At 51.8% G+C, this 25,237-nt stretch overlaps 1 protein-coding gene and 1 non-coding gene across 2 annotated transcripts in view; both read right to left on the bottom strand.

The window, feature by feature from the left end:
• Nucleotides 1–24,270, bottom strand: part of LOC142821478 (uncharacterized) — a 43,698-nt gene extending 19,428 nt beyond the window's left edge. The window contains 8 exon segments of the mRNA XM_075912478.1: nucleotides 17,532–17,703; nucleotides 17,705–18,045; nucleotides 18,934–18,993; nucleotides 19,985–20,100; nucleotides 20,719–20,741; nucleotides 20,853–21,083; nucleotides 21,500–21,595; nucleotides 23,528–24,270. Of these exon segments, the coding sequence (XP_075768593.1) occupies nucleotides 17,532–17,703; nucleotides 17,705–18,045; nucleotides 18,934–18,993; nucleotides 19,985–20,100; nucleotides 20,719–20,741; nucleotides 20,853–21,083; nucleotides 21,500–21,595; nucleotides 23,528–23,944 (1,456 nt within the window). The 5' untranslated portion in view covers nucleotides 23,945–24,270.
• Nucleotides 2,400–2,481, bottom strand: TRNAS-GCU (transfer RNA serine (anticodon GCU)). The gene has a single exon. It is a non-coding gene; the product is annotated as a tRNA-Ser (tRNA).
• Nucleotides 24,271–25,237: the final 967 nt, after the last annotated feature.

The raw sequence follows: 25,237 nt of genomic DNA, 5'->3' as shown, positions 1-25,237 counted from the left end.
ATATTTAAATCCCCCGCGGATTTGCAATTCCGAAGCGTCTCATTAACATCCCTTTTCCGGAAAGGGGTGCCAATGTAGACGTAGCCCCAAAGTGTAAATTGACCAGGGATTTGTGGCTGGTTCTTTGGGACTGGAAAGACCCATTTGGGGTAAGTGAGATTGGGTTCTGTATCCTTCACCTGGGTGTTAGGCCTGGGGCTGATTGTGGCACAGGGAGAGCTGGGGTGTCAGAGGGGTTTTGCTCGTGAGGCTTCCTGGTGGCCGGATTGGCAGCTGAAGCGCCCCATGTGACTGGTTTGTGGCCCTTTGGGAATAGCCTCCAGTCAGGGGCTGTAAGGAGCCCTGAGTTTGAGCAATTTGCCCTGAGCGGAGACCCTCAGTGGTGCCCAGACCTGGCCCGGTCCATCACACCCACGCCTCCTCATTCCCCTGCCCCCACTAGTACACCTGCTGAGTCAGCAAGCCACGTAGGGACATGTGATGTGAGGCTTGTGTTTGGGACAAAGGAAGTGCAAGTCTCATGGCAAAAGAATATAAAATGCACCTGCCTGATCCCTGTCGTGTTTTCACCCCTGCCTCTCAGCTCTGCCATAACTGGGCTACAAGCCAAGTGCTGAGCAAACCCATTGACCCATCCAAGCTGGGCACCCAGGCAGATTTTCAAGCCAGCAAACTCTAAGAACCTGATACATAGATGTGGGTGCAAAGGGGATCACACTGCACCCCTCGTTCAGCACCTTGGCCACCCTTTCAGTGAGTCAGGGACACTTCAATCTGGTGCAACACCTGGGCTCTTTCCCACCACCGGTTCCCAGCTACATAAATGCTTCACAGCTACACTGCATACAACAGGCGCCTGGCCAACAACAAACTAGTATGCCTGTCTGCTTGCTTGCTTGCTTGCTCTCACACACTTATTGAGGCTGACACGTGTTGCCAGGTATCAGGTGGTCACAGGGTCCTTGACTCAGCCTCATCCTGTTACCCTGGGACACAGTAACGATTAATTTAAAACCTAATTGGACATGCCCTGACTTGTAATGGAGATGGTAAATATCCCAAGTCCCAGAAGAAGAGATCTCCTGAGGCCGATTACTCATGGCCGTATCTATCACCGGCATGTAGTTTTCCAAATAAAACTCTGAGTCACAATTTGGGGCCAAACCATATATTATAAATTTAAGATACAGGCAGTCCCCGGGTTACGTACAAGATAAGGACTGTAGGTTTGTTCTTAAGTTGAATTTGTATGTAAGTCGGAACTGGTACATATTGTAGGGGAAACTCTAGCCAAACATTTCTCCAGAGCTCAGTTTTATTCTCCCACACCTCACTTCCCTCAGTCCTTTATTCTCAAGCTGAGGTGTCTGCTGAGAAAAGCCGCTCCGCATCTCCCTGGTCTGCTGGGGGCGGGTGCTAGCTTCGCATCTCCCTGGTCTGCTGGGGGGAAGCAGCTAGTGCAGGGTTGCCTCACCCCGTTTGTAAGTAGGGATCCGATGTAAGTAGGATCCATGTAACCCGGGGACTGCCTGTATAGAACAGCATGTCACAATAACTCTATAATCCTCCCTATCCCTGAAGACAAAGTAAATAGTAAAGACCCCTAAACAATAGGACTATACATTACATTCACGTGGCCTAGAACAGCTGAGGCGCTCACAACCTCTATGCCTTGGCTAGTTGCAAGCCGTGGCAGAAGAACAGTGAGGGGATTCCTCTATGTCACTGCAGAATCAGACCCTCTGGTTTGATGATGGACGGGATATGGACTATAAATTGAAGGCCTTCCGCTCTCCAGTAATAATCCAATGGGATCTAAATGGTTTTCACCCAGGAATTCTCCACAGGCATAAAAAACCCAAAAATAGAACCCACCACACTCACACAAACACTACACTGATTAAGCTCACACCCGAACCTCTATTTAAGCACTCTCCAGAGGGAAAATTCTAAAGGTGCTGAGTGCACTCTTTTGAGGGTGGGGTGCATAACATTTTGAACCATGTGCAGCTATTTTGAGCCGAGTGCAGAGCAATTTGGGCTGTGTGCACAACATTTGGTACCGAGTGCAAAGGATTAGAATGGGGTGCAGAGCACTAGTACCATGTGCAACTCAGAAAGGCAGGAAACTTCCAAGTGGCAAACTTCCTTAGTTCGAACTAAGATAGATGGTTTGAACCAATTGCCTTAGTCTGAGTTAATCAGGACTCATAACACTCTACTTCACCATTTCCTATCCACACAACCAATAAATATATAAACTGAGGTAACACTGGAAGTGTCTCTGTGGAGATTTCCCCTTTCCTCAGGCTGCAGTGGGAGGGGCTGGGGCAGGCAGGGGTACAGGAGGGGCTGGCACTGAACTTCTGGGAGAAGCAAGAGATAGGGCTGCAAACAGCCAATGAGGATGAGATTTGAACCCATGCATGCAGAGCATAATGGATTAGCAGTCCATTGCCTTATCTGCTCAGCCACCTCATCTGAGCTGTGGGATATTTTGTTTCAAACCACCTGAAGTCAGCACTTCAGGGAACCTTTGTGCCACTTGCTGGCTGGCCCTAATGAGCCACCATTTTTTTCAGAAGAGGCTCTTTCATAAGAAGGAGCATCTACACTGCCCCTTCTTGCACAAGAAAAACCCTCTTGCGCAATGCTGTTCTTCCTGAAAAGTAATGTGTGTAACAGCATTGCGCAAGAGGGTTTTTCTTGTGCAAAAAGGGGCAGTGTAGATGCTCCTTCTTACACAAGAGCCTCTTCTGAATAAAATGGTATATCATTAGGTATGCAAATGAGGCTCAGCAATATTCCACCCTTAGCCTCATTTGCATATTACTCCCGCAAGAATCTGCGAGTGTAGACATAGCCTGTGTTTCTGCTTGGCTTTGAATCAGGAACCCTTCTGTGTTAGGCAAACATGATAACCACTGCACCACAGAAACACAACTTGGTAATGAAACTTGGATAACTGTTCTGTTCCCAGCCATTTCTAACACCCTGCTCTGCGGGGGAGGAGAATGCACCTTGTGAAGACTCCACCTCTTGTTCTCAGGGAAGCCACTAACCCGAGCTGCCAGCTCCTCATTTCCTCACCAGCCCCTTGAGATTTGTAGCTCAAAGCTGGAGCTGCTGTGGAAGGAAATGAAGCTACAGAAGCTGACGGGGATAATCAGCGGGTGGAGGGTTATTTTTTCTCCTCCCTGGTCTGATGTGGCTAGAACTGAGGAAAAGAAAATCCTCTTCCCTTCTCCTCAGAAGATGGAAATTGCAGTTGGTTCTCTCTTCGGTTCTACTAAAGCTGGACCCCAGAACTAGACTTTTTCTTTCTAAAAGCCTGGTAAAAGCTGAGAGTGAATTGTTTGCAAACTGAGAATGTGAGTTAAAGAAGGGACTTGCCCAGCATAGGGCTTGAATCCATGACCATGTAATTAAGAGTCTTATGCTCTACCAACTGAGCTAGCCAGGCTATATACTGTTTTGTTCCCCCATAAAAGAGTCAACTCTGTAGTGACAGACGAAGGGGCCAGGTTCAGGATTTCTTTTAGTGCTGCAGGTTCTCACGGCACCAAGTGAGACAGGAGGGGTGTGAGATGAGGAACCTGCTCCCCCAGAAGGAGTATTTGGGTGCACCCAGGGGCATCAAGAATTCAGGCCCTCAGGCCAGTGCATTGGGGACAATTTGTGAGCCCTTCCATGAGCATTTTCTGCTCCTATTGGGAAAGGCAGCTGGGCAGGACCAGCCTGCAGCCCACGTCCCTTTCAGCCCCAGGTGCAGGAGGTAACAGAGAGGGGAGGAAAGTCCATGGCCAGAGCCTCTTCCCAGCAGTCTGGCCCTGCGCAGAGTCTGTGCATGATGGAGCCTCTCCCAGCAGGATTCTGGCCTGTTCTCTGCAAAGTGCTCAGCTGGTTCATTTTCTGCAGGACAGAGTGGGATCCATGCGCCCTGCTCCTCAGTGACAGGAGTGCCCTCTTCCCTTCTTTTCACACAGGGTATGTCCACACTGCTCTCCTCCTTTGAGGGAGGAATGACTAAGGGTACGTCTGGATGCTCCCCTGCCGACATCAAAGGTATTTGTCGACCACCCAGGTATGCCTCATCCCAGGAGCGTCCAGACTATCGCGCTGAGCCGACAAACAGCTAATTAGCTGTTTGTCGGCTCAGCGCGGCAGCCATGTAAATTTAAGTGAAGCGGCGATTATTTAAATCACCGCTTCATTTTACTATGTCCGGTAGCCTAATCTACATGCCTCTGTCGCCAGAGGCATGTAGTCTAGACGTACCCTAAGACTCACTAAATCAAACCAAGAGGGCATCTCCACCAGCTTCCAGTACTTCTGCTCTTTGCTCCCTTTGGCTTCTCACTGCGGGGACACGGCCAAGCTCGACTGAAGGAAGCCGACTCCAGCTATGTAAGGCGGGATAGTGGGAAGAGCAGAGACATTGGCCAGGCACCACTGGGGGCTGCATCCCTCACCTCCCCCAAACCTGGCAGGTGCCTGGGCAGCTTAGCCATGGGGCCACTCTCTGGGACTTTTCTCCCAGCTGCTCCATGTGTTGCCATTGCCCATTCCAAGGGAGGGAGGAGAAGAATCACTCTCCATGGCTGCAGGAGCTACAGAAGTTGCACCCTCAGGCTCTCTGAGCACGGACACCCCCAGTGAATCACAAGGGTGTGTGGTGCTGGCTCTCCTGTCCCAGCAATTGCAGTCAGAGCCCTGCCTTGCCAGTGCCAGTCACAGCAGCCTCTGCACCTGCTCCAGGTTTGTGGTTTCCTTCTTCCCAACACTCCTCCCCAATCAGCCTTTTCCTGAACCAGCAGTGCCATGGGTGGCCTGGGGAGGCCTATTCTGTGTCAAAGAAGGACACAGGAAAATGTGAACAACGGCTGCAACAAGGCACCAGGGGGAATTGAATCCAGGATGTTTTGCTGACAACTCAAGTGATGTAACCAGCTAAGCCATCACACCAAGCTCAACAAACACACAAATACACACAAAAAAGCAGTCATAAAATTGTTCTACTCTATGGTCCCAGACAACACCTTTGACTTACATTTCCCACCAACCCTGGCAGTGTCTGGCTCTCTGGGCACAGAAGGCTACAGCTCAGTGGGCAGAGGCTCTAACATGCACATCTCCCCCAGCCACTGGGACTCCAGAGTTGCCTTTGAGGTTTGGTAAAGTGGAGGGGAGGGAAAAGTGAAGCAAGCATTGATGATCTGGCTTGGTAACCCCTGGGTCTCAGGGTTTGGGTTGGAGTCCCCTGGTGAGGACCTGGCCTCTTTCTGTTTGGTCCCTTCCTGAGGGCACAGAATTAATAACAGAGAATTCCTTTGCCCTGCAGCAATCTGAGTTGGCCAAAGAGTTAGTAACAGAATTTTTGTCCAAGTTTAAGTACAGGAGAAGAGTCCCCTTCAAAGCTGTTTTTGTGGCATAGAGCTTATCCTGTTTGCCTTATCCCCAAAGGGTTTTTGGTTCAAAGCCAGGCAGCGTTACAGCCTTTTCTCCTATTGTGGCTTTCCTTGGTGCCCAGATAAGTGTGGCTCCTGTACTTGCAATGAGCCCAATTCCTATGTGATGGGGGGCGGGTGACATCAGCTGAGGATGCCCCTGGGTGCCAGCCTGGGGAAGTAAGGTGAGTCAGACCAGGCACCTATGGGAGGCATGTGGCGTGGCCTCCCCTGCCCTGGAGGTTGGGTGATGGGGTGGGTTCCTCTTGCTGCCTCCCTGGTGTGACTTATCCATTATAAAAAGAGGTTTAATGGTTATTTTGGAAAAAGGGGTTTCTTTCGAAATAACTGCATCTACACAGCCTTTTTATTTTGAAATAGCACCATCATGTGATTATGCAGATGAGGTGTGGGATATTTAAATCCCGGCTTCATTTACAGTTTTGAATGTTTACATTTGCATCCCTTTTTGAAAAGAGGGTGCAAGTGTAAACATACCCTACGTAGCGAGAGTTGGCTTTCTTCACTTGAGCCTGGCTATGTCCCTGCTGCGGGAACCCAAAGGAAGCAAAGAGCAGAAGTACTGGAAGCTGGTAGGGTACCCTCTGGATTTGATGTCGTGATTCTTAGTTGGACTTGCTAAATCAAACTCCATAAGATTGTTCGTGGCCATTCCTCCCCCGCTAGGCGTGGTTCTTGTTCTTCTGCACAGCCCAGCCCATGGAGACCAAGGACCTGCCAATGGGCATTCAGATCTCAGCCTTGTTGAATTGAGGGGAATACAAACCAGACACACAGCAGGTTTGAACTGGTTTTAGTTGAGCGATGGGTTTGCCTGGTTTACATGCATTGACACAGGAACGCGTTAGGGGTTTGTGGTCACAGTTTAAGAATCCCTGCACAATAGAAATCCAAAATGTGACACATGCAGATGCAAAGGTTTAAATGAATTTGCTAAATCTCTTAAGGGGGCACTTAGGAATTGACATAAGGTGTTATTGCCTGTAGGGTTGCGTCTAGACTACAGGGTTTTGTCGACAAAGCAGCTTGCTTTGTCGACAGAACTGAATGTGTCTAGACGCTCTTTGTCAACAAAAACTTCTGTCGACAAAACCCTGTAGTCTAGACGTACCCTTAGACTCTGGTATAGATACACAGGAAGGATGGTTACAGCCACCTCCCCAGGCAGAAGAGGTGCATAAGGCTTTTTAAACAATTAACAAAATCATCCAAAGCGCAGCTGGTTTCACACACACTCAGCCTCACCCACAGCTGGGAGGCAGTTTGCAGGGAGCTGAAAAGAAACAGAAGAGGGGAAACTGGAGCTTGGCAGAACCAAGTCTTGGGATTCTTCTGTGTCCAGATGTGCTAAGCAGCTGGCAGCCAAGCTCCCAAGTGCTGGTCTGTTCCTGCTCTCCCCAGGCAGAGGAATCCGCTCTGCTGGGTGTTACAGGCTGGACTTGGCCTGCCTGACTTTTAGTCAGGGAACTGCTCCCTGGGAGGCAAAAGGGACACCCCCTGCACTGCAGAATCCAGCCTGTTGCCTTATGGAAGAGAGAAGGAGCCCCTGGAAGCACTTAGCCCCTGGCTGGCTCTGCCTGTGGAAAATGGAATCGATTGCTGGAGAACATGGGTATCAATCCCACTGCCTCTTATATGCAATGCAGGCACTCTACAACTTGAGCTAACTCCCCTATCTCTGACCAGGTTCCCTGTCCCACCCACCTTGTTCCAGAGCCCACAACGTCCGTTCTGATAAACCCTCATATAAAACTCAGCAAATATCCAGAGAAGTTGCAGTTCCCTTTACAAGACTCTGCACGGCTCAGTTCCAATCAGCTGTTCTTCCCTAGAGCCCAGAACATCGACTGCGGTAGCGTCGCTCTTACGCCCAGTGTAGACACAGCCTTAGAGTGACACAAACCAGCCCCAGACACATTCCTGGCTAGGACCAGTCACAGTCTGGGCTCAGTGAGGGTCCATCCTACCTGAGACGTGTGTGACACAAAAGCCTCCTGCTCCCTGCCCAGTTCCCAACTCTGGCTGCAGACCCAGCGATATTTGGTGCCTTGGCTGCTGTTCCTGCTGGCAGGGAGCTGTCCCGCACCTGCGGTTCATCCCCCTCCAGGAGAGGCAGCAGCTCTGTGAGGGGGAGAAGCCGGGGAATTTCCCTGCATGAGTAAAAACCATCACTGCTGGCCCAGGCTGGGCCAGTGCGCTGGCATCCCTCCTGTGTGGAGCATCTGCCCAGGAAAAACTGAAACTACATCAGGAGATAAGGGGTCAGGGTCCCTCCTGGCCGGAGCTATAGGGCTTGGTGTCCCTCCACTGCTCCCCAACAGGACATATAGGATCAGGGGTCCCTCCACTTCTCCCCACCAGCAGCTATGGGGCCAGGGGACCCTTCATCCCTCAGAGGGCTGCCTCCCTCACCACCACCGTATCTGGCAGATGCCTTGACCAGCTTAGCCATGGGGCTGCTTTCTGAGAGTTTTCTCCAGCTGCTCCATGTGTTGCCATTGCCCATCCCAAGGGAGGGGAGAGTCACTCTCCATGGCTGCAGGAGCTGCAGAGGTGGCACTCGCAGGTTCTCTGGGCGCTGACACCCCCAAGGAATCACAAGGGCGTGTGGCGCTGGCTCTCCTGTCCTAACAAAAGACAGGACTGTGCAGCACTTTAAAGACTAACAAGATGGTTTATTAGGTGATGAGCTTTTGCGGGCCAGACCCACTTCCTCAGATCAAATTCTGGAAGAGAATTGGCATGACCATATATCCCAAAGGAATACAATGGGAAAAAAAGCAAACACTGATGAATCAGATTTAGAACAGAAGGGGGATAAGGGGGAGAGTGGGATAGTAGCTTTGAGATAATGATACTCTGGGTGATAATTGGGGAAGCTATCTTTGTAATGGGTAAGGGAATTAGCATCTTTTTAAGGCCCATTTGTAAGGTGTCAAATTTAAGCATGAATGACAGCTCAGAGATTTCTCTTTGTAGTCTGGTGTTAAAGTCTCTTTGAAGTAAGATACGTGTAGTAAGGTCATTAAGACTATGCATAGGCTGGTTGAAATGAAAGGAAACTGTTTTTTCCTGGTGAAAATGTCTGATTTGTGGCCATTAATTCTTTGGCAGAGTCTCTCAGAAGTTTGTCCAGTAAACACAGCAGAAGGACACTTTACTTTCCCTTGCAACAAACCCTGTGGCCAACTTTTTCCTCATATTTACTCTGCTGACACCATCACTGGACCTAACCATGTTAGTTACAAGATCAAAGACACATATTCCTGCTCATCCAGAAATATAATTTATGCTGTCATGTGGCTAAAGTGCCTAGTGGGCATTAGACACCCAGCAGAGGGCACAAACTCATTTTTCACCAGCCTAGGAACAAGGAAGTCAAAGCACATGAAGTGAGAAGATTTTGCAGCAATCAGCCCAGAAAAGTCCCACTGAGCTTTGAACTCAGCTTGCAGGGCTCCAAGGCTAGAGTGTTTCCCATTACACCATCAGACCTACAGCTTGTGCTCTTGGTGAGACCCTGTGACTCTCAGGCTGCCTCTGCTCGCCTGGCTTCCATCCAGCTGCCCCATCCCCGCTGCTCTAGTAGAAGCCATGTGACACTCTCCCCTCCCCCATCACAGCATGAACAGGTCACCGCCCCCAACCAGACTGTGACATGGCCCCCTGCATTTCCCCTGGCCCCATGGGGTTGACAGGAAAGAGGCGGTGGCCAGGCTGCAGCCAGGGGAAACAGGAGGCAGGAAGAGCCCCAGTCTACCCAGCTCCTTTTTGTGCAAAAGCCTCTTGTGCAAAAACGGACCCCAATTAATTATGCAAATGAGCATGGCAATATGATAATCTGTACTTCATTTGCATGAGCTTTTGGGGAAGAGAGATGCAGTATGGAGATAGCCTAGGTTGTAGATAGCCGTGAAGTAACATAGACTCAGGAAAAATCCCTGGGCTGCAATCCTTAGTTACACAAAATAAGAATAATTCACCTGCTCAGACGTGATTTCTAAACCGCCAAACAAGGAAAATAATAAAACCTGATGGACTAAGTAGACTTTTACCTACCCACACACTTCAGAAAGTCCAATGCTATGTAAGGCAACACTGTTTGGCCTAATGGATAATGCATCTGACTTTGACTCGGAAGTTTGAAGGTTCAAGTCCCTTCACAGTTGTGTTTACCTTACTTTATTGGTGCTTGTGGATCCTTCTGTCTTTGGCCTGGAAAGGTCCTATGTAATAATGTGGTTTTTCTGTAACCCTATGGAAAGGCTTGTAGCTAGTCAGTAGGTCTAAACTGAAGCCTTCTTCTGCAGACATACTGAAGAGCAGCAACAATTAGCTGTAAAGCCCGGAGTCACATGCTCACATTCCAGCTAAATAACATTGAAATAGTGTCACACTAGGATGTGAGAAGGGATCTTATTCTAATGGCACCCACTGTCACCAGGAAGGAAACAGATCTCAAGGTAGGTAGAGAAAACTTAATCAACAGTGTTATGTCTGGCATAAGACTGCTTACCAATAGTCGTGGATAATTCTGTGACAGTATGTTATGATTGGTGAGTGAAATTATACTAAAATAATAGGTTAAGAAAGAACTAAGCAGTATTGAGTTTCTCTATATAAACTGGGGTCCAAGAAGGAGATCAGCAAGAAGAAAAAAAGGGGGAGAAGAGAAGAGGGCGGAAAAGGGAAAGGAAGACCAAGGAGGAGAGAAGACCTGGAAGCAGAACTCACCTCCAAGGCAACCTAAGACCAGAACAGCCAGGACTCCTCTGCACAACTGTTGAAATGGTTTGCTGTGTGAATTCTGTGGCAGGTGACGTTAGGACTGAGTACTGGCATTATTTACCAGTTTACCTGGTCTCCCAAGACAGGGAGCTGTGATGGCTGAGTGGTTAAGGCATTAGACTTGAAATCAAAAAAGGTTTCCCTGTGCAGTTTCAAATCCTACTCACAGTGATGCCTGTGTTTTGGCCATACCCCTTCCTAGGGCAACAAGGGCCTCTGTGAGTTACCAGCAGTGGGGCTGTTAGTATCGGCATCTAACTAATTGCAGCATGAGCCCTGTCTTCACTCAGTTGGAGATTTCTGCCGCAATCCCTCTCGGGGGCTACATCTACACTACAGGCTTTTTGTGCAAAAACTTGCAGAGCGTCTACACTGCACACACATTCTTGCACAAGTAAATTTACAGTAGAGCGTTGGAAAACAGGGCTTCTTCCAGAAGAGTTATTCCTCTCCCATGAGGAATAAGACTTCCTGTGCAAGAGCTCTCCCACAAGAGGGCAGTGTAGACAGGCAACATGAATATCTTGCGCAAGAAGCCCCTATTGTTAAAATGCCCATCAGAGCTTTCTTGTGCAAGAGAGCATCCACACTGCCATGGATGCTCTTGCACAAAAGCACATCTCTTGCACAAAAGCATGTGGCAGTGTGGACGCGTTCTTCTGCAAGAGCTTTTGCACAAGAACTCTTCCACAAAAGAGTTGTTGCACAAGAAACCGCCGGTGGATACTCTACCTCGAGTTAGAGCCCCAGAAGGCACTGGGGAGTAAGTACTTTGAATGGCCCCGGGCAGGAGCTATTTTGAAATAGCAGCAGGGGAGCGTCCACACTACCACTATTTCAAAATAGCTATTTCGAAAGGGGCGTCATCCCTTGTGCAATGAGGTTTCCAGATTTGGAAATAAGCCGTGGCTGGCTTTTGAGGTGAGTGAGTAGGAAGAGGGAGGGGCCACTGCAGGCATTTGGTCATCTGGCTGGCTCTGCTTGTGAAAAAAAAATAGGGACCACACATCACTGAAGAACGTGGGTATTGACCCCACTGCCTTTCACATACTAAGTAAGTATTACTACTTGAGCGCATTCCCCTGGGCTGTGTCTAGACTAGCAGCAGTGTTCCTGGAAAAACTTGCCAGCTGTCTACACTGGCTGCTTGAATTTCCGCAAAAGCACTGACTTCCTACTGTAAGAAATCAGTGCTTCTTGTGGAAATACTATCCTGATCCCATTCGGGCAAAAGTCCTTTTGTGCAAAACTTTTGCGCAAAAGGGCCAGTGTAGACAGCTCAGATTTGTTTTCCGGAAAAAAGCCCCGATTGCGAAAATGGCGATCGGGGCTTTTTTGCAGAAAAGCGCGTCTAGATTAGCCACAGACGCTTTTCCACAAAAAGTGCTTTTGCGAAAAAGTGTCCGTGCCAATCTAGACGCTCTTTTCTGAAAATGCTTTTAATGGAAAACTTTTCCGTTAAAAGCATTTCTGGAAAATCATGCCAGTCTAGACATAGCCCTGCTGTGTCATTACCCACCTTCTTGATGACTCTTTCCTTCTCCACAGGGACGTCTGTCTTCTAGGTCAGTTAGTCGTGGGAAAGGAGAAGGCTCCAACAAGGCTCCTCCTCACACTCGTGCTTGTGACCCTTGTTCTCTCTCTGGCCTCAAGGGCAGATCTCAAGAAGGAGACTCCCTGCAGCAAAGCCATGGGGGGCTCTGAGATGGCCCCTGCCCTGCAGCCTGTCCCACCTGGCCATTGTCATAGACTCTCTGTGAGGTCATCACCTCCCAACCTCCTTTAGCCAATAAGCTGAGGGGCTGCAAAAGGTCCTTGTGATGTCACTGCCACACCCACCCCTGCCCTCCAGGGCTAATGTCCTGCCCCAGGCAGCCCCTTTGCCTGGCTGAGCTGCTCCCAGGGGTGAAAGTGACACATTTCTTACAGGGACTGTTGTATTGGGCACCACCCTCTGGGCGGGAAGTTGAAGGGCGGGGGGAGAGGTTGTGATAGGACTTTACCTGTAAGAAATTAAAGTGTGGGAGGCTCAAAGCAGGGATGTCAGGAGTGTGGAGCTCAGAGCAGGGGTGAGGATGTGGGAGGGTACATAAATCAGGGCACAGGATTAGGGATGTGGCCCGCCTTGGGTTGTGTGTTGAGGGGATCAATGGGACTAGAATCCCAGCTCTCTCTGCTCTGGACTCCTTGAGCCTTTCTCTGGGCTTTCTCTGCAGTGCACTGGGGAGAGAAACCCCTGAGCCAGTGACATGGACACTCCTGGGTGCAGGCGAATGAGGGGGGTTTTAGTAAAGCTGAATCCGGAACTCAGCAAAGCAGGCCAGATGCCCAGTAACCCCAGACAGACATGCACATCAATGAGCCCCCAAACTCCCCCTGTGCTTGGGGAGCCAGGTTTGTCCTGTGAATTCTGTGTAGCAGGTAAGGTCAGGCCTGGGCACTGGGATTAGTTACCAGTTTCCCTGACCCTGTGTAGCCAGACAGGAACCCCCCCTTGTAACATCCATTTTTGCTTGCAGGCTCATTGACTTTGAAAGGCTGTAAACAGAGATATGCCAATTGCTGACCAAGAGGCTGCCGAGGAGTGCCCTTGACTGAAACCCATATTGATACGAACACACAGCCATCCGCGGGGGGAGGAATCTCTCGCCCAGTAAAAAAATGTCTAGTACTCAACATGTAGTTCTCTCTCTTGCAAGTGTAAATTATTTGAAACTTGCTTCTAAGAACTGGCGCCACAAAACAGACCAGTACAATTTGGCATCTTAAGATAAGAAAGAGGATACAGGCCCCCAGGGGTATAAAGATGGGTCCAGCAGCACATTTACTCTGAGTGTCAACCTACCATCTATCTGCTGGTCGGGTTAGGTGTTTGACCTCCCGAGGTTCCACGGGGATGCCCACCTCGTATTCGTCTTTCCTAGGAATTGAGGGACCGGCCCTGGCTTGACCCGCTGGAGTCGAGAGGCACAGAAAGGGGTAAAAATTGTACCTGGATGTGGTCCTTTGTCTTAAGTGTACACATAGACTTAGAGCTCTTTAAAGATTAAGCTGTCACTTGGTACCATTATTTCTATTTTCTATCTTTATTTTCTTTGTAACCATTTTTAAAATCTATATTTGCTAGCAGTTAAGAAATAGAGCAATAGCCATTTGTAACCATATGCTTTTATAAGTCTTTTTAATAAACCTGTAACTGTTTAAGTTTTTAACCTGACTCCTTCAGTTGCTGTAACAGAATCAAGCACAATTTAAAAGAACTTCAGCCGGTCATAAGGGACAGGTATAGGAAGCTTGGGTGTTTGGATCGTGTCACTCCCAGGTGACAGATCCTTTGGGGCATCTCTCAGTCTTCCCTAGACTGCCCGCTGTGCAGGGATCCTGTATCCTAGAAGCTAAAATCTGAGATGTTATAAGCTCTTCCTATTAACTCAAGGCATCTGTCAGCCTGTTGGCTGCCCTCCATGATGGGACCCCAGTCCCAGAGGTAAGGGCATGGACGTTAAACCTTTTCTCGGTAACACACACACACACACACACACACACACACACACACTGCCCTGACCGTCAGCTGACATCCTGGGGGCACACTGCCCTGACCATCAGCTGACACCCTGGGGGCACTGATGTGCTCACAGCTGTGCTCATAGCTGTGATGCCCGAGTGGTGAAGGTGTGGGACTTGGAACCCTGTAGGGTTTCTCTGTGTGTGTTCAAATCCTGCTCACAGCAAGACTTGTGATTTGGTCAAGTTACACAACCTGAGCCTCAATCCCCTTCTGCTCCTGTCAGAGGGAGGCCTGGGATGGTGGCTTGTGCTGGCTCCCTCAGGTTTCAGCTTCTGCAGTCCTTGCCCAGTGCCCCATGGCTCAGCCCTAGAGTGTGACAGGAGCTGGGCAAGAGGCTGGGGCCCCAGAGCTCAGTTATTTCAATCCCCAGTGATGCTGTGTCACCAGGCAGCACAGAATGGCTGTGGACCCTTCTCCATTTGGGTGTCTTCCTGGGGGCTCTTCTGGCTGCGGGACCTGGGCCTACAGGGCAGCCTGTGGCAGAGGTAGGTCCCCTTGTGTTGGCAAATTTGTGCATGTGGCTCTGGCTCTGGCCTGCTGGAGTCCTGGAGCCCATTTCTCAGCCTGATGGTGGCTGGTAGGTAGGGATTGGGTTGGGTATCCCCCACTGGCTGGAAGATCAACATGGCCATCCCAGTGATCACATGTCAGCTTCTCAGAGGCCCTGCAACAGCCTTTACCTGGACTCACTCACAGACAGCTCCCTCCCCCCACTACCCCAGGTTGCCTGGTCACCAGGCTGGCCTGCTTGTGTCACAGCCAGCCCCTTACACTGATGGTCACAGCAGGGGTCACAGCAGGGGTCAAGGGATGCTCAGGCCCAAAGGCCCAGCCCCTCACCTAGGGCATTGCACACCCCAGGATGACAGAGGCCGGAGGGAAGAGGCTCATTACTCTGTGAACAGATATTTTCACATATATCCTTCCCGGAGCTGGTTAATGACTGAACACTCAGAGGCTTGTGTGCTGTGTAAAGTATCAAACCACGAGCCCGAGATCAGAAAAGTCGGCAAGGCAAAGCAAGGCCACAGATCGTCCGGTCATCTGAAGTAGTGGGCTGTGCCCACAAAAGCTCATGATACTATCTATATGTTTTATTAGTCTTTAAAGTGCTACCAGACTATTGTTTTAGTTTTTACTGAAAGATAAGATCTGCGTCTTAATTTCTTTATTAACGAATCTGCTGTAAGTAGGACTATTAGCGTATGTCTACACTGTCACCCTAGTTTGAACTAGGGTGACTAATGTAGTCATTCGAAGTTGCAAATGAAGCCGGGGATTTAAATATCTTGGGCTTCATTTGCATCTTGCCGGGCGCCGCCATTTTTAAATCCCCCTTAGTGCGGACTCTGTGCCCGCAGCTACACGCAGCATGGAGTAGGAAGTTCGAATTAGGCTCTCTAATTCGAACTACCGGTACACCTTGTTCCATGAGGAGTAACGGTAGTTCCCAATGTTTCACCTTGAGCCCAGGGACAGGTCACAACCTCAGTTCCCTCCAGGGGGCGCACAAAGAATTTGAATCCCACCCCCTCCTCAGTAGAACCACTGTGCAGCACCCCCCTCCCTTGGAAAGTAAGTTGGAGGTGGTGGTGGGCTGGGTGGGAGAGTGGGGGCCAAGCCCACATGGTGGCTACGCTTGGGGCCAGGGCTGAGTCTGTGGTGCATGGACAGAACCTTATTGTGCCTAACACACTTTCAAGTGACGGTTGGATGAGGGCTCTCGTTTGTGTGTGTTTCACTGGCTTGGTTCTGTCCAAAGCACGTTAGCGGTTTGGTTTTGACTAAAGGCTCCTCAACGTCCTTATTTATTATAGATCTTCTCACACAGCCGTAGCCCGTGAGAGACACTGGAGGAAAAGGGGTGGCCCCCACTCAGGTCCCACTGATGCCATATCCACCGTTCAGTCTGGCCTCAGTAGGAGATGTGTCTGAGCCAAGGAGAGTAACAAAAAAAACCCTCGTGGATGGGGGACGTGGCTCAGCTGATTCTCAGCCACCTAGGAACAGGCTGTTTTTCTAACTCAACATTTTTCTACTCTGAATCATAGAATCATAGGACTGGAAGGGACTTCGAGAGGTCATCGAGTCCAGCCCCCCACCCTCAAGGCAGGACCAAGCTCTGTCTACACCATCCCTGACAGATGTCTATCTAACCTGTTGAAACAAATAAACAAAAAACAGTTTCCCTCCAGCTCTACCTCAACAAGCATTTGGAAGAGGTGACCTAGGGCCTCTAAATACCTTGCAAAACAAGCCAAGCTCCAGCAAGATGACCAGGCCACACCAGGTGCAAGCTCCGTTGCTGCTCAGCACAGTGGGCCCATCAGAATTTCCCTGTGGTGGAGCGTGGCCATGCCTTCCTGCTACAGGAGTCCAGTGGGGACATGCTACATGTTATCCTTTGGGAAGTGTCTCCTGTATAGTACAACACTAACAGCATCTTGCCCCTGTTCTTACGTTGTATCGGAGGAGTTTGTGGATCACCGTGGGGGGTGCTGTTACGTTCGTGTCATAGATCTGTATTATGTAAAATTACAAGCACTATTTTAAAGACAAATTTCTGGACCACAGTACAAACCTCCTGTAAACATTTAAGCTGTGTCTATAAAGCACCCTTAGCTTGAAATAAGCTATGCAATACACATTAAGCAAATTGCATAGCTTATTTTGAGGCTATTTCAAAATAGCTTATTTTATAATTTGGTGTTATATTCACAGAACCAAATTTCAAAATAACTCGCTATTCCGAAATGCCCTTAAGACTGGTGGAACGAGGGTTACCAGGACGTTGGAATAACCTGCCCTTATTTTGAAATCTATTTCAAAATAATGGGCTGCTTGAATAGACACAGAATAGCTATTTTGGGATACTGCCGGTATCCCGAAATAGCTCTGCAGTATAGACGTAACCTTTAGAGAGCAGCAAATATTAAAGTGAGCCCTCAACAGGGGAGAGGAACCGAGACTTGCATTTTGTGGTACATGTGGGGTTTGGACAAAAGCGATTTGTTTTGTTTTGGAACATGTCACAGTTTTGGAAATCTATCAGCAGTATTCTTCAAAGGAACTTCCATGAAAACGCCCATTTTAAGGGAAATACCCACATGAACCAAACAGAAATGAATAACATTTATTAAAAAGTTATTTGTGCAGAAGTAACAAGACTCATGTTTGAATATGAATGTTCATGGCACACGTCCCAACAAGTGCCCATAACCTCAGTGTTGGTGCACAAGACCAAACTCCCTCCACTCAGGGATGGAAAAACTTAAAGGGACACTGGTTACAAGTGTTGCTGGCTACCCCACAGTCACAGGGGAAGGCGACTTTTGCTCCTGCAGCAGGAGCTCTGGCTGGAGATACCAATGAGATCTCAGGGCACAGATTGGTACAAATGGCTCCATGCTGCTGAGCAGCCTCTCCCCAAACCCCCAAACCCTGATTGGTTAATTCTGCATCCCGCCACCCCCACCTCCACCTGTTCCCAGCCCAGCTGTTAATTCTGCCTCTGCCCAACCCCCACCTCTGCCCCTGTAGCAGCCCAAAGGAGCCTTCTCCTTTCCCCTTCTATCTCTGGGGCTGCAGGGAGGGAGGGGGAGAAGCTTTCAGGCATCAGAGATGAGGGGCCAGGGGCTGGGTGAGGGGAGTCCTGTGAGGTAACAGAGCCTGGGCTATGTGAGGCCAGAGAGGCTGATTTCAGGGGCACAGGCTGAGCGGGGATCCCCACCCGACCCAGATCCAGGGTCGGATTCTCTCCTCAGGGAGGGAGCCCGGCGGGAAAGTGAAGATCGGGGCCTCGGCACCAGCATCAATAAATGTCACCTGCCCCCGGCCACAGTCCAGACAAACCCGGATCCTGCGGGGGGGGGGGGGGGGGGCTCAGGGACAGGGGAGTCACAGGGGAGGTGAGAGCCCGGAACTGAACCCCCCACTGCTCCACAGCCCAGATCCCCCCCTCAGGGCTAAGGCTGATCTGTCCCTTCTTGCTCACAGACTCTCTGGCCACCCCCACAGCCCAGTAACACCCATCCCCCACCTCCACCTCCCAGCAATGTTTCCCCGAGATGAATCCCTCATGGCCCAGCACACAGGGCACAGGGTCAAATCTCTCCGGGCTGTCGGGCAGTCGCTGCTGTGTTTGTTCCCATCTCACATGTTTCTGATCCTCAGACAGGACGAGGTCGAGATTCGCCGTGTCTGGATCCAGAGTCACAGTCGCTGGAGAGAGAGAATCAGGGTGTGAGGGGCAGAGCTCAGCCCTGGGGGTGGCTGGGGCCATTTCTCACCTTCCCAGCAGCCCTGTTGTGGCTGGAACAGGCCTGGGCCCCAGGGAGCTGCCTCTGCCCTGGGCCCTGAGACTGAGCCGAGCTGTCACTGCAGCACCTCAGCCTGGGCAATGGGACCCGCTTCATCAGCTTCTCATTTGTGTGCAGAGGCTGCAGCCTCCTGCCCCCCAACTCGGGCTGCTCCATCCCCAGGGCCAGGCCCAGAGCAGGAGAGTTTGGGAGAAGCAGGGGCAGAGGAGGCAGGTTCCAGCTTTAACCCCCAGAGGGAAACTCCCTCCCCTGCTGCAGCCTCCACCCCCCGCCAGGGCATAGAGGGGAGGGGGCAGCGCGGGGGAAGAGCCGCCTCACCCCAGAGAGCAGGGCCTGGGCATTAGTCACCCCCAGGGCAGTGGAGGGTCCAGGGATCCTCAGGGCAGCCGGGCTCAATGGGGGGAGCCCAGCTCTGGCTTCTCGCCTGGCCGGGGGCAGGGCCTCTGGGGAAGGGGATCTGGGGTGGGGTCACTGGGAGGGGCAGCACAGGGCAGAGGCTGGTGCCCAAGGAGGGGCTGCACTGATCAGCTGCCCCGACACAAAGCGCAGCCCCTGCCTGCAAAGCCCCCTGTCCGCAAACTGTGCCCATAGTGAGAAGTGGGGAGTCCGACCATCCCATTGCTTAAGGGGCAGGACACGGCCCCTCGTCCTTCTGATCCAGTGCCCCTGGGGTGCCTCACCGCTCAGTGGTCAAGTTTGGGGCTCTGCCTGTCGTGGTCACTGGGGGTTTGGTTGGTGACTTGAGGTACAAGCTCAGGAAGGTGTTTTCAGTCTCCACGTGAAACCTCACCCTGTCTGAAAGCTCCCAGGGACTTTCCTCTTGCTCTGTCCAGTGATGAGGGCAGCGTGTCTGGTGGGGGAAGGGGTAAGAGAGGTGAGAATTCAGGAGTCCGTATTGCCCACGACATCCCCAACCCTAACACACAGACCTGGGTTTTTGTTATAGCAGAGACACATTTGGGTGTGTCTACACTGCAGAGAAGACTGCCACTGTTGATCTCCCAGGGTTCGAATTAGTGGTCGAGTGAAGACAGCAAATCTAACTGAGGGGTGAGTCTGTACGTGCCAGTAGCCCTCATTTCACGAGGAATAAGAGAAGTCAGAGGCAAAGTGCTTTTCCCTCCACTGCCTTTGTGGTTCAGCGCCAACAGCCTAGTTAATCTACTTCAAATTCAGCTACACAATTAACACAGTGGAAGTTGTGTAACTTAATTTGACTTTCTTCTGCAGTGTAGATGTACCCTTAGGAATTTAATATACAAAGGTCTGGAGCCTCCTACTTCCTCTCTCACTCAGGCCTCTCCCAGCAAAGGAACCAACGTCCCTGCAGCCTCACAGCCAGCCCAGGACAATCTGTGAAGAGATTCGCTTTCTCCTCAACATACCCCCCTCCCTGCAGACTCCACTGGGTTTGGCTCATTCACTTCCTGACATTTGTCACAGCCTAAGCCCAGATCCTGCCAAAACGTTGGTCTCAAAGTAACTTCACCCACTTTGGTCCCTTTGATTCTAGTGGGAAGTTCATTGTTTGCAAACTCCTGGCTCTGCCTGTGAGCCGTGGAGTCTGTGTACTCAGCGTCTCTACAGAGAGCAGCACGGAGCTGGGCGTGTTTCTGTCTGTGTGTCGGCCATTTTGTGCTCTAACCATTGCTGTAATTACAAAACGGCTTTTGGAACAGATATGGTTCAATGAATCAACCTGGTACAGCAAGTGGGCACCATTCTCACCTCACAAGTCAACAGAAGCTTTGTCTAGCTAGGAACCAAATGACCAGCATCGGTCTCTTTCCATGGCCTCAGACGCTTCACTCACTCTCCCCTCCCCCGTCCCTTCTCGGTACCTGTGAACTGCCTCAGCGTCTCCGACAGAGCAGTCGTTTGCTGGGAGAAACCCCTGACTCGCTCGTCCAGTTCAGGAGAAATCTCCTCTGGCGGCTGGAACGGCCCCGTCTCACACCTGGGGAGAGACAACGTCACATGGTGACACTGCACCGAGTGACTCAGTTCTCCAGCTCTGGCCAGTGAGTCGCTGCTCTGCTGGGCCTGGAGTTCGAATCCCTCCAGTTCTCCCAGCCCCAGAGCAGGGGCAGTGCAGCCCTTGGCCCTGCAACATCCCCTCAAAGGTCCATGAACAGTCTGCAGCTCTGGCCTGGGGAGACCAGCTGGGGCACAAAAGGGGAATTGAGTCTCCACGGCCAACTCACCCCATGGCCTCCAGGCGCTGAGGGACAGGAGGTTCCCAGGGGAAGGGCTGTAGGAATCTGCCCACTAGGGACTAGACTGAGACACCAGCTCCCCTCTCCCCAGCCCATTCCCACAGGTCTTCAAACAGCCCTCAGGTGGGACAGACTCTGGGTCCCTGCTGCCCTGGGCTGAATGTGCTCAGTGCCCAGCAGTGACAGGCCCATGTCCCACCCCACAGTCCTGCCTCAGGCTGAAACTGATCAGAGATTTGTGCCCAGCCTGTGACCTTCCCCTCGTATCTGGCTGCAGGGCCCTGGGGAGTTGTGGTGCCACCACCAGCTCTAAGCCCTTTCTCTGCGCTGGGCAGTTGAGGGGAGCTAGAGCCACCTACCTGCTCAAGGTGCTTCTGACGTCCTAGAGGGGAGAGAGAGAAAAGAAGCTCAGCCCCATCGGACACACACACTTGTGATTCAGGAGCCTCCCTTCCCTGTGTGAGGAGCTGGGATATTTCTCCCTCAGTCTCACCTGCAGGAATTCACTCGCTGGCTTCTGACACTTCCCTTCCAGCTCACCGATCTGCTCACTGAGATGGGAAATCTGAGTGGAGAGTTTCCTGACAGTGTCAGTCTGGAGCCTCCCAATCGCCTCGTCCAGCTTCTCCAGCTGGGCCAGCAGGAGTCGCTCTTGTTCCTCCAGGAACTGACGCAGCTGCTGAAACTCGGCCACAATCTTCTGCCTCTCGGCTTGTGTCTGTTTCTGTGAAAACAGGGAAAGGGCTGGTCAGGGGCGTGGGCAGAGCCTGAGAACCTGTAATACCATCTGTGGGTACTATGCTGAGCCATCCCTCAGTTTCCTGTTTGTCTCGTATCCCTCTGAAAGGGACGATTCCCTGCCTGCCATGGGCAGCAAGTTCTGTTATTCTTGGGCTCTGGGAAATCACACCCAGAGCTGCAGGGGACAGAACTCAGCACCAGTGTTCTCTTTAATCTTCTCCATCCATGTGTGGAATAAATTTGTCAATGTGCACCGAGGCATGTACATGTGCACCACCAGTTGAAACAAAATGCAGCTGTGAACATTCTGCTAATCAGCTGGGCAGCATTTGAATCTCTCCTGAGCTGCTGCCCAACATTCAGACCTCCCCCTGCTGGTCCATAGCCACTTGCACCTACCAGATACTCCTGACTTCTCCTCTCTCCCGTTGCTTTCCATCCCAGCAGCTTTTCTCTCTCTTCCCGCAGAGTCTTCAAATGGGCCTGGATTTTCCCCTGAGGAAACAGAAATGGGCTGGGAGGTTTCATTGTGAGGCTGAGAGGGGTGGGGAATGGGGGGCGTTTTCCCACCCACAGCCCCAGTGACTGTTGGTCCCAGTCGCTGTGTGACATCAGAGCCCCCAAGCAGATGAAACGTTATTAATAAAGCCTGGGAGCGTATCAGAATCTGTCTGTTACCAGGCAGGTTGAGTCTGTTTAGTAGTTCGAGAGAGAGCTCAGTTATCAGCACGCGTTGTTGGTGTGTGAAATGATTGGCGGCGCAGCCCGGGACCGGCCCTGACTCGCACTGGGGGTGAATCAACACATCTCCGTGTGAGGCGATTGAAATAACTAAGTGATGCCAAACCCAGGAGCCACCAGGGTTTAAACAGGGGCTGGGAGCTCAGCTCTGGGGGCTGCGCTGGTTGGACACAGCTGGGCTTGGCACCACGGCCAGCCCATTAGTTGTAGGGAGGCTCAGCAGAGCAACGTCAACGGGCCCCTGGGCAGATCACCAGGCTCTTCTGTCTCCCTCCCTTTCCCCGTCTGAGGGCCTGGAGAGGCCTTTTGTCCGGCTTTATGCTGCACAGTCCAGTTCTGTGGGGCTCTGTCCCTGCCCAGTGGGGACTCAGCCCTGGCCGTGGCTTTGTCTGGTAAGAAAGGGACAAGAGGAGACTGAGGCTGCAGCAGGAGGAGGTGGCACCTCCACGCAGAATGACGTAGGTGGGGATGGTCTGACCGAGGCAGGGACAGGCCCACAGAGGCCGACCAAGCATTGAGGGTGGGTCTGGGCAGGTAGACGTGAGCATGTCCTGTGCTCTGGGGATGGGTCAGTGGTCCCCGTAATTAAACAGGCTGATTTGTAGTAAGTAGGGTTCAGGTTTGCCCCAGTGCTGCCCTAAACCCTTTTTAGAGCAACACCCTCTGGGCAGGTACCCGCTGCCCCAGTCCCTGGTACAGCTCCCAGCAGCAGTGCATTCTGGGAGATTCCCACAGGCTGCCTGGTGGGACTAATAGAACCTTGCTGGCTGGTCTGTGCCCAGGTACCCACTGGCACAGGTCAGACCGGCACCGGGCAGCTCCAGCCTGGGGGTAGTTTTGCTCCATTCCAGTCTGATCCCAGTGGTGCCTGGCATGGCCCTGCACTGCCTGTAGCCCTGTTGTGGGTGGACTCAAGGCGCTCCAGATCCCACACAGCATCCAGCCCTGTGACCTCCTCTAGCGCTGGCTGCAGCATCTGAGTTTAACCCCTCCTGGAGCAGCCCAGGAGTTCAGCATCCCAGTGGGAAACCTCCTCTCCCTGTTGGGCCCGGGCTCGTAGCAAGGCGTCTTTCCCTCCTAACCCACACATTCATCACTGTAGTTGAGGTAGCAGCATTCCCTAGTGGTTAAACTCATGGACTGGGTCTGGAGAAACTGAGGTTCCATGCTGAACTCAGCCACTGACCTACTCTCAAGCCTTTGTGCCTCAGTTTCCCACTCCGTCTTTTGTCTGCCTAGACTGTAAACTACTCAGGGCAGGGATTGGCTCTGGCTGGGTTTTGTGCAGAGCCTGGATCTCACATGGGGTCTGTCAGGGCAACTATGATGCAAATACAAGTAATAACCATAAATTTTAGTCCTCAAATCTGTAGTAACAGCCGCTTGTACCACACCACCCCCTTCTCCAGTCTGAAGGCAGCACATTCCTATAAGCCAGCCTCCCATTGGATAACGGCCCCTCATTTCCCCAGAGGGGGGGGGGAGGGCTGGGTCCAGAAGGATTCCGCTGAACATCTCAGAGAAGTTTCTCTCAGCTGGTGTCTTTAAGGACTTGCTCTATTGCCTCAGCTGCTCCTTGGCCAGAGCATTTCTTTTGTCACAGCCTCTCCCAGGAACAGTCGTGGAAATTAGCCAGTGAGTAAAACCCAGAGTAATTCCCAGCAGAAAGGGCAGCATTTTCCCTACCTTGTATTCCTGGGCTGCCTCCGCTATGGGCAGCACCGTGTGCGCGCGGTGAGCCCGGGACTCTCTGCAGATCACGCAGATGGGGGCTTGATCCTCCTCGCAGAACAGCTTCAGCACCTCCTGATGCTCCTCACACACCCCGTCCCCGCCTGCTCCCTTCACTACCTGCAACCTCAGCTGTTTGACTAGTTCTACCACATTTGCCAGCAGCCTGTTGGGCAGGAGGGGGCCCTCCTGCACCGGGTCCCTGCACTGCGGGCAGGAGGGGACTGGGTTGGGTCCCTCCCAGCACTGGCTGAGGCAGGCGCGGCAGAAATTGTGCCCACAGGCTGTGACCACCGGGTCTGTGAAATACTCCAGGCAGAGGGGACACGTCACTTCCTCCTGCAGGCTTTTTACAGGGCTCGCTGCAGCCATGGCTCCTCTGGGCTGGGGAACAGAGATAGTTTCAATTTCCTGAGCTCAGACTTTGCCCTGCCTCCAACTACAACTGGCAGTGCCCCTCCCTGGAGCTGACTCAGGCTGTTTGCTGGATTGGAAGGAGCCAGTGAGGACAACACAGCCCTGGAGGCTTTGGTGAGCAATGTTCCACTAGGGCTCTGGCCCTGGCACCCACCCCTGGGCTGGTGTGGAGAGTCCCTGGGGCATCACACATTCCCCAGAATCCACCAGGCTGGGCTGATCAGCTCCCAGAACTGTGCGTGTAAGGAGAGAGCGTGAGGCTTGTGCAGAATTCATTGTGTTTGATGTGTGATGTTGACAGATAAAGTAAAAGTTGAGTATTTATATGGATCTAGTTACATGCTCCCAGTTGCACAGTTGTCCCATGTTCAATTTTCACAGCAGTGGGAAATGCTAGGGGGAGGGGCAGGCAGTACTTGGCTCAGACAGTTATTATTCAGTGACAGACACTGAGATTCAAACAGTAAAATCTTTATTATTAAACCACAAATTGTCGATGTGACTCCCAAGACAGACTAATTCAAGTCCTTGAACTCTTAAGAAGTTCTCAAGCAGCCTCAGTTCTTTCTGGGCCTGTGTGGAACTTTCAGTTCCTATGAATGGAAAGATTTTTTCCTGGGTTTGTAAGTGGACAGTGAAATCGAGGTTCCCTGGCATCTAAGGATAAAGGTCTGCTCCCTCCAAGCCCAGTGACATTCAGGTCACAGGCCAAACGCTTATTCCAGCTGGAATCCATGTTTCAGGGGCCTGATCCTGACATGTGCTAAGGCTGCTCTGGCTCCTTCTAAAGGAGCCTCAGTGTCACTAGCGCTGCCGATATTAATGACTTTACGGGTCTCCCACACAGGAGTGACCAGGCCGGGTCAGAGCAAAGGCCCCTCCAGCCCAGTGTCCTGTCTGCCCAGTGGCCAATGCAGGTGCCCCAGAGGAAATGAACAGAACAGGGATCCCCCAGTGAGAGCCCAGGACACTTCTGTCAAAGCCCTGTGGGATGAAGTGCGAGGTTCGGAGGGAGTGTGGCGGGCTCACAGGGAGGGCTGTGGGGGGCCCCATAGGGAGGATTTTAAGCGGCTTGCAGGGGGGACTGTGAGAGCTTGCAAGGGAGCTGTGGGGTGGGGCTCGCAGACGGGGTGTCACGATCGCAGGGGAGGTTGGCGGGGGCTCGCAGGGGGGTGTCACGGTCGCAGGGGAGGTTGTGGGGGGGCTCGCAGGAGGGTGTCACTGTCGCAGGGTGTTGCGGGGGGGGGG

The sequence above is a fragment of the Pelodiscus sinensis genome, chromosome 31 (assembly GCF_049634645.1).
Source record: "Pelodiscus sinensis isolate JC-2024 chromosome 31, ASM4963464v1, whole genome shotgun sequence".
In the NCBI taxonomy this organism is placed as follows: domain Eukaryota; kingdom Metazoa; phylum Chordata; order Testudines; family Trionychidae; genus Pelodiscus; species Pelodiscus sinensis.
This window is presented reverse-complemented; position numbering and strand designations above follow the sequence as displayed.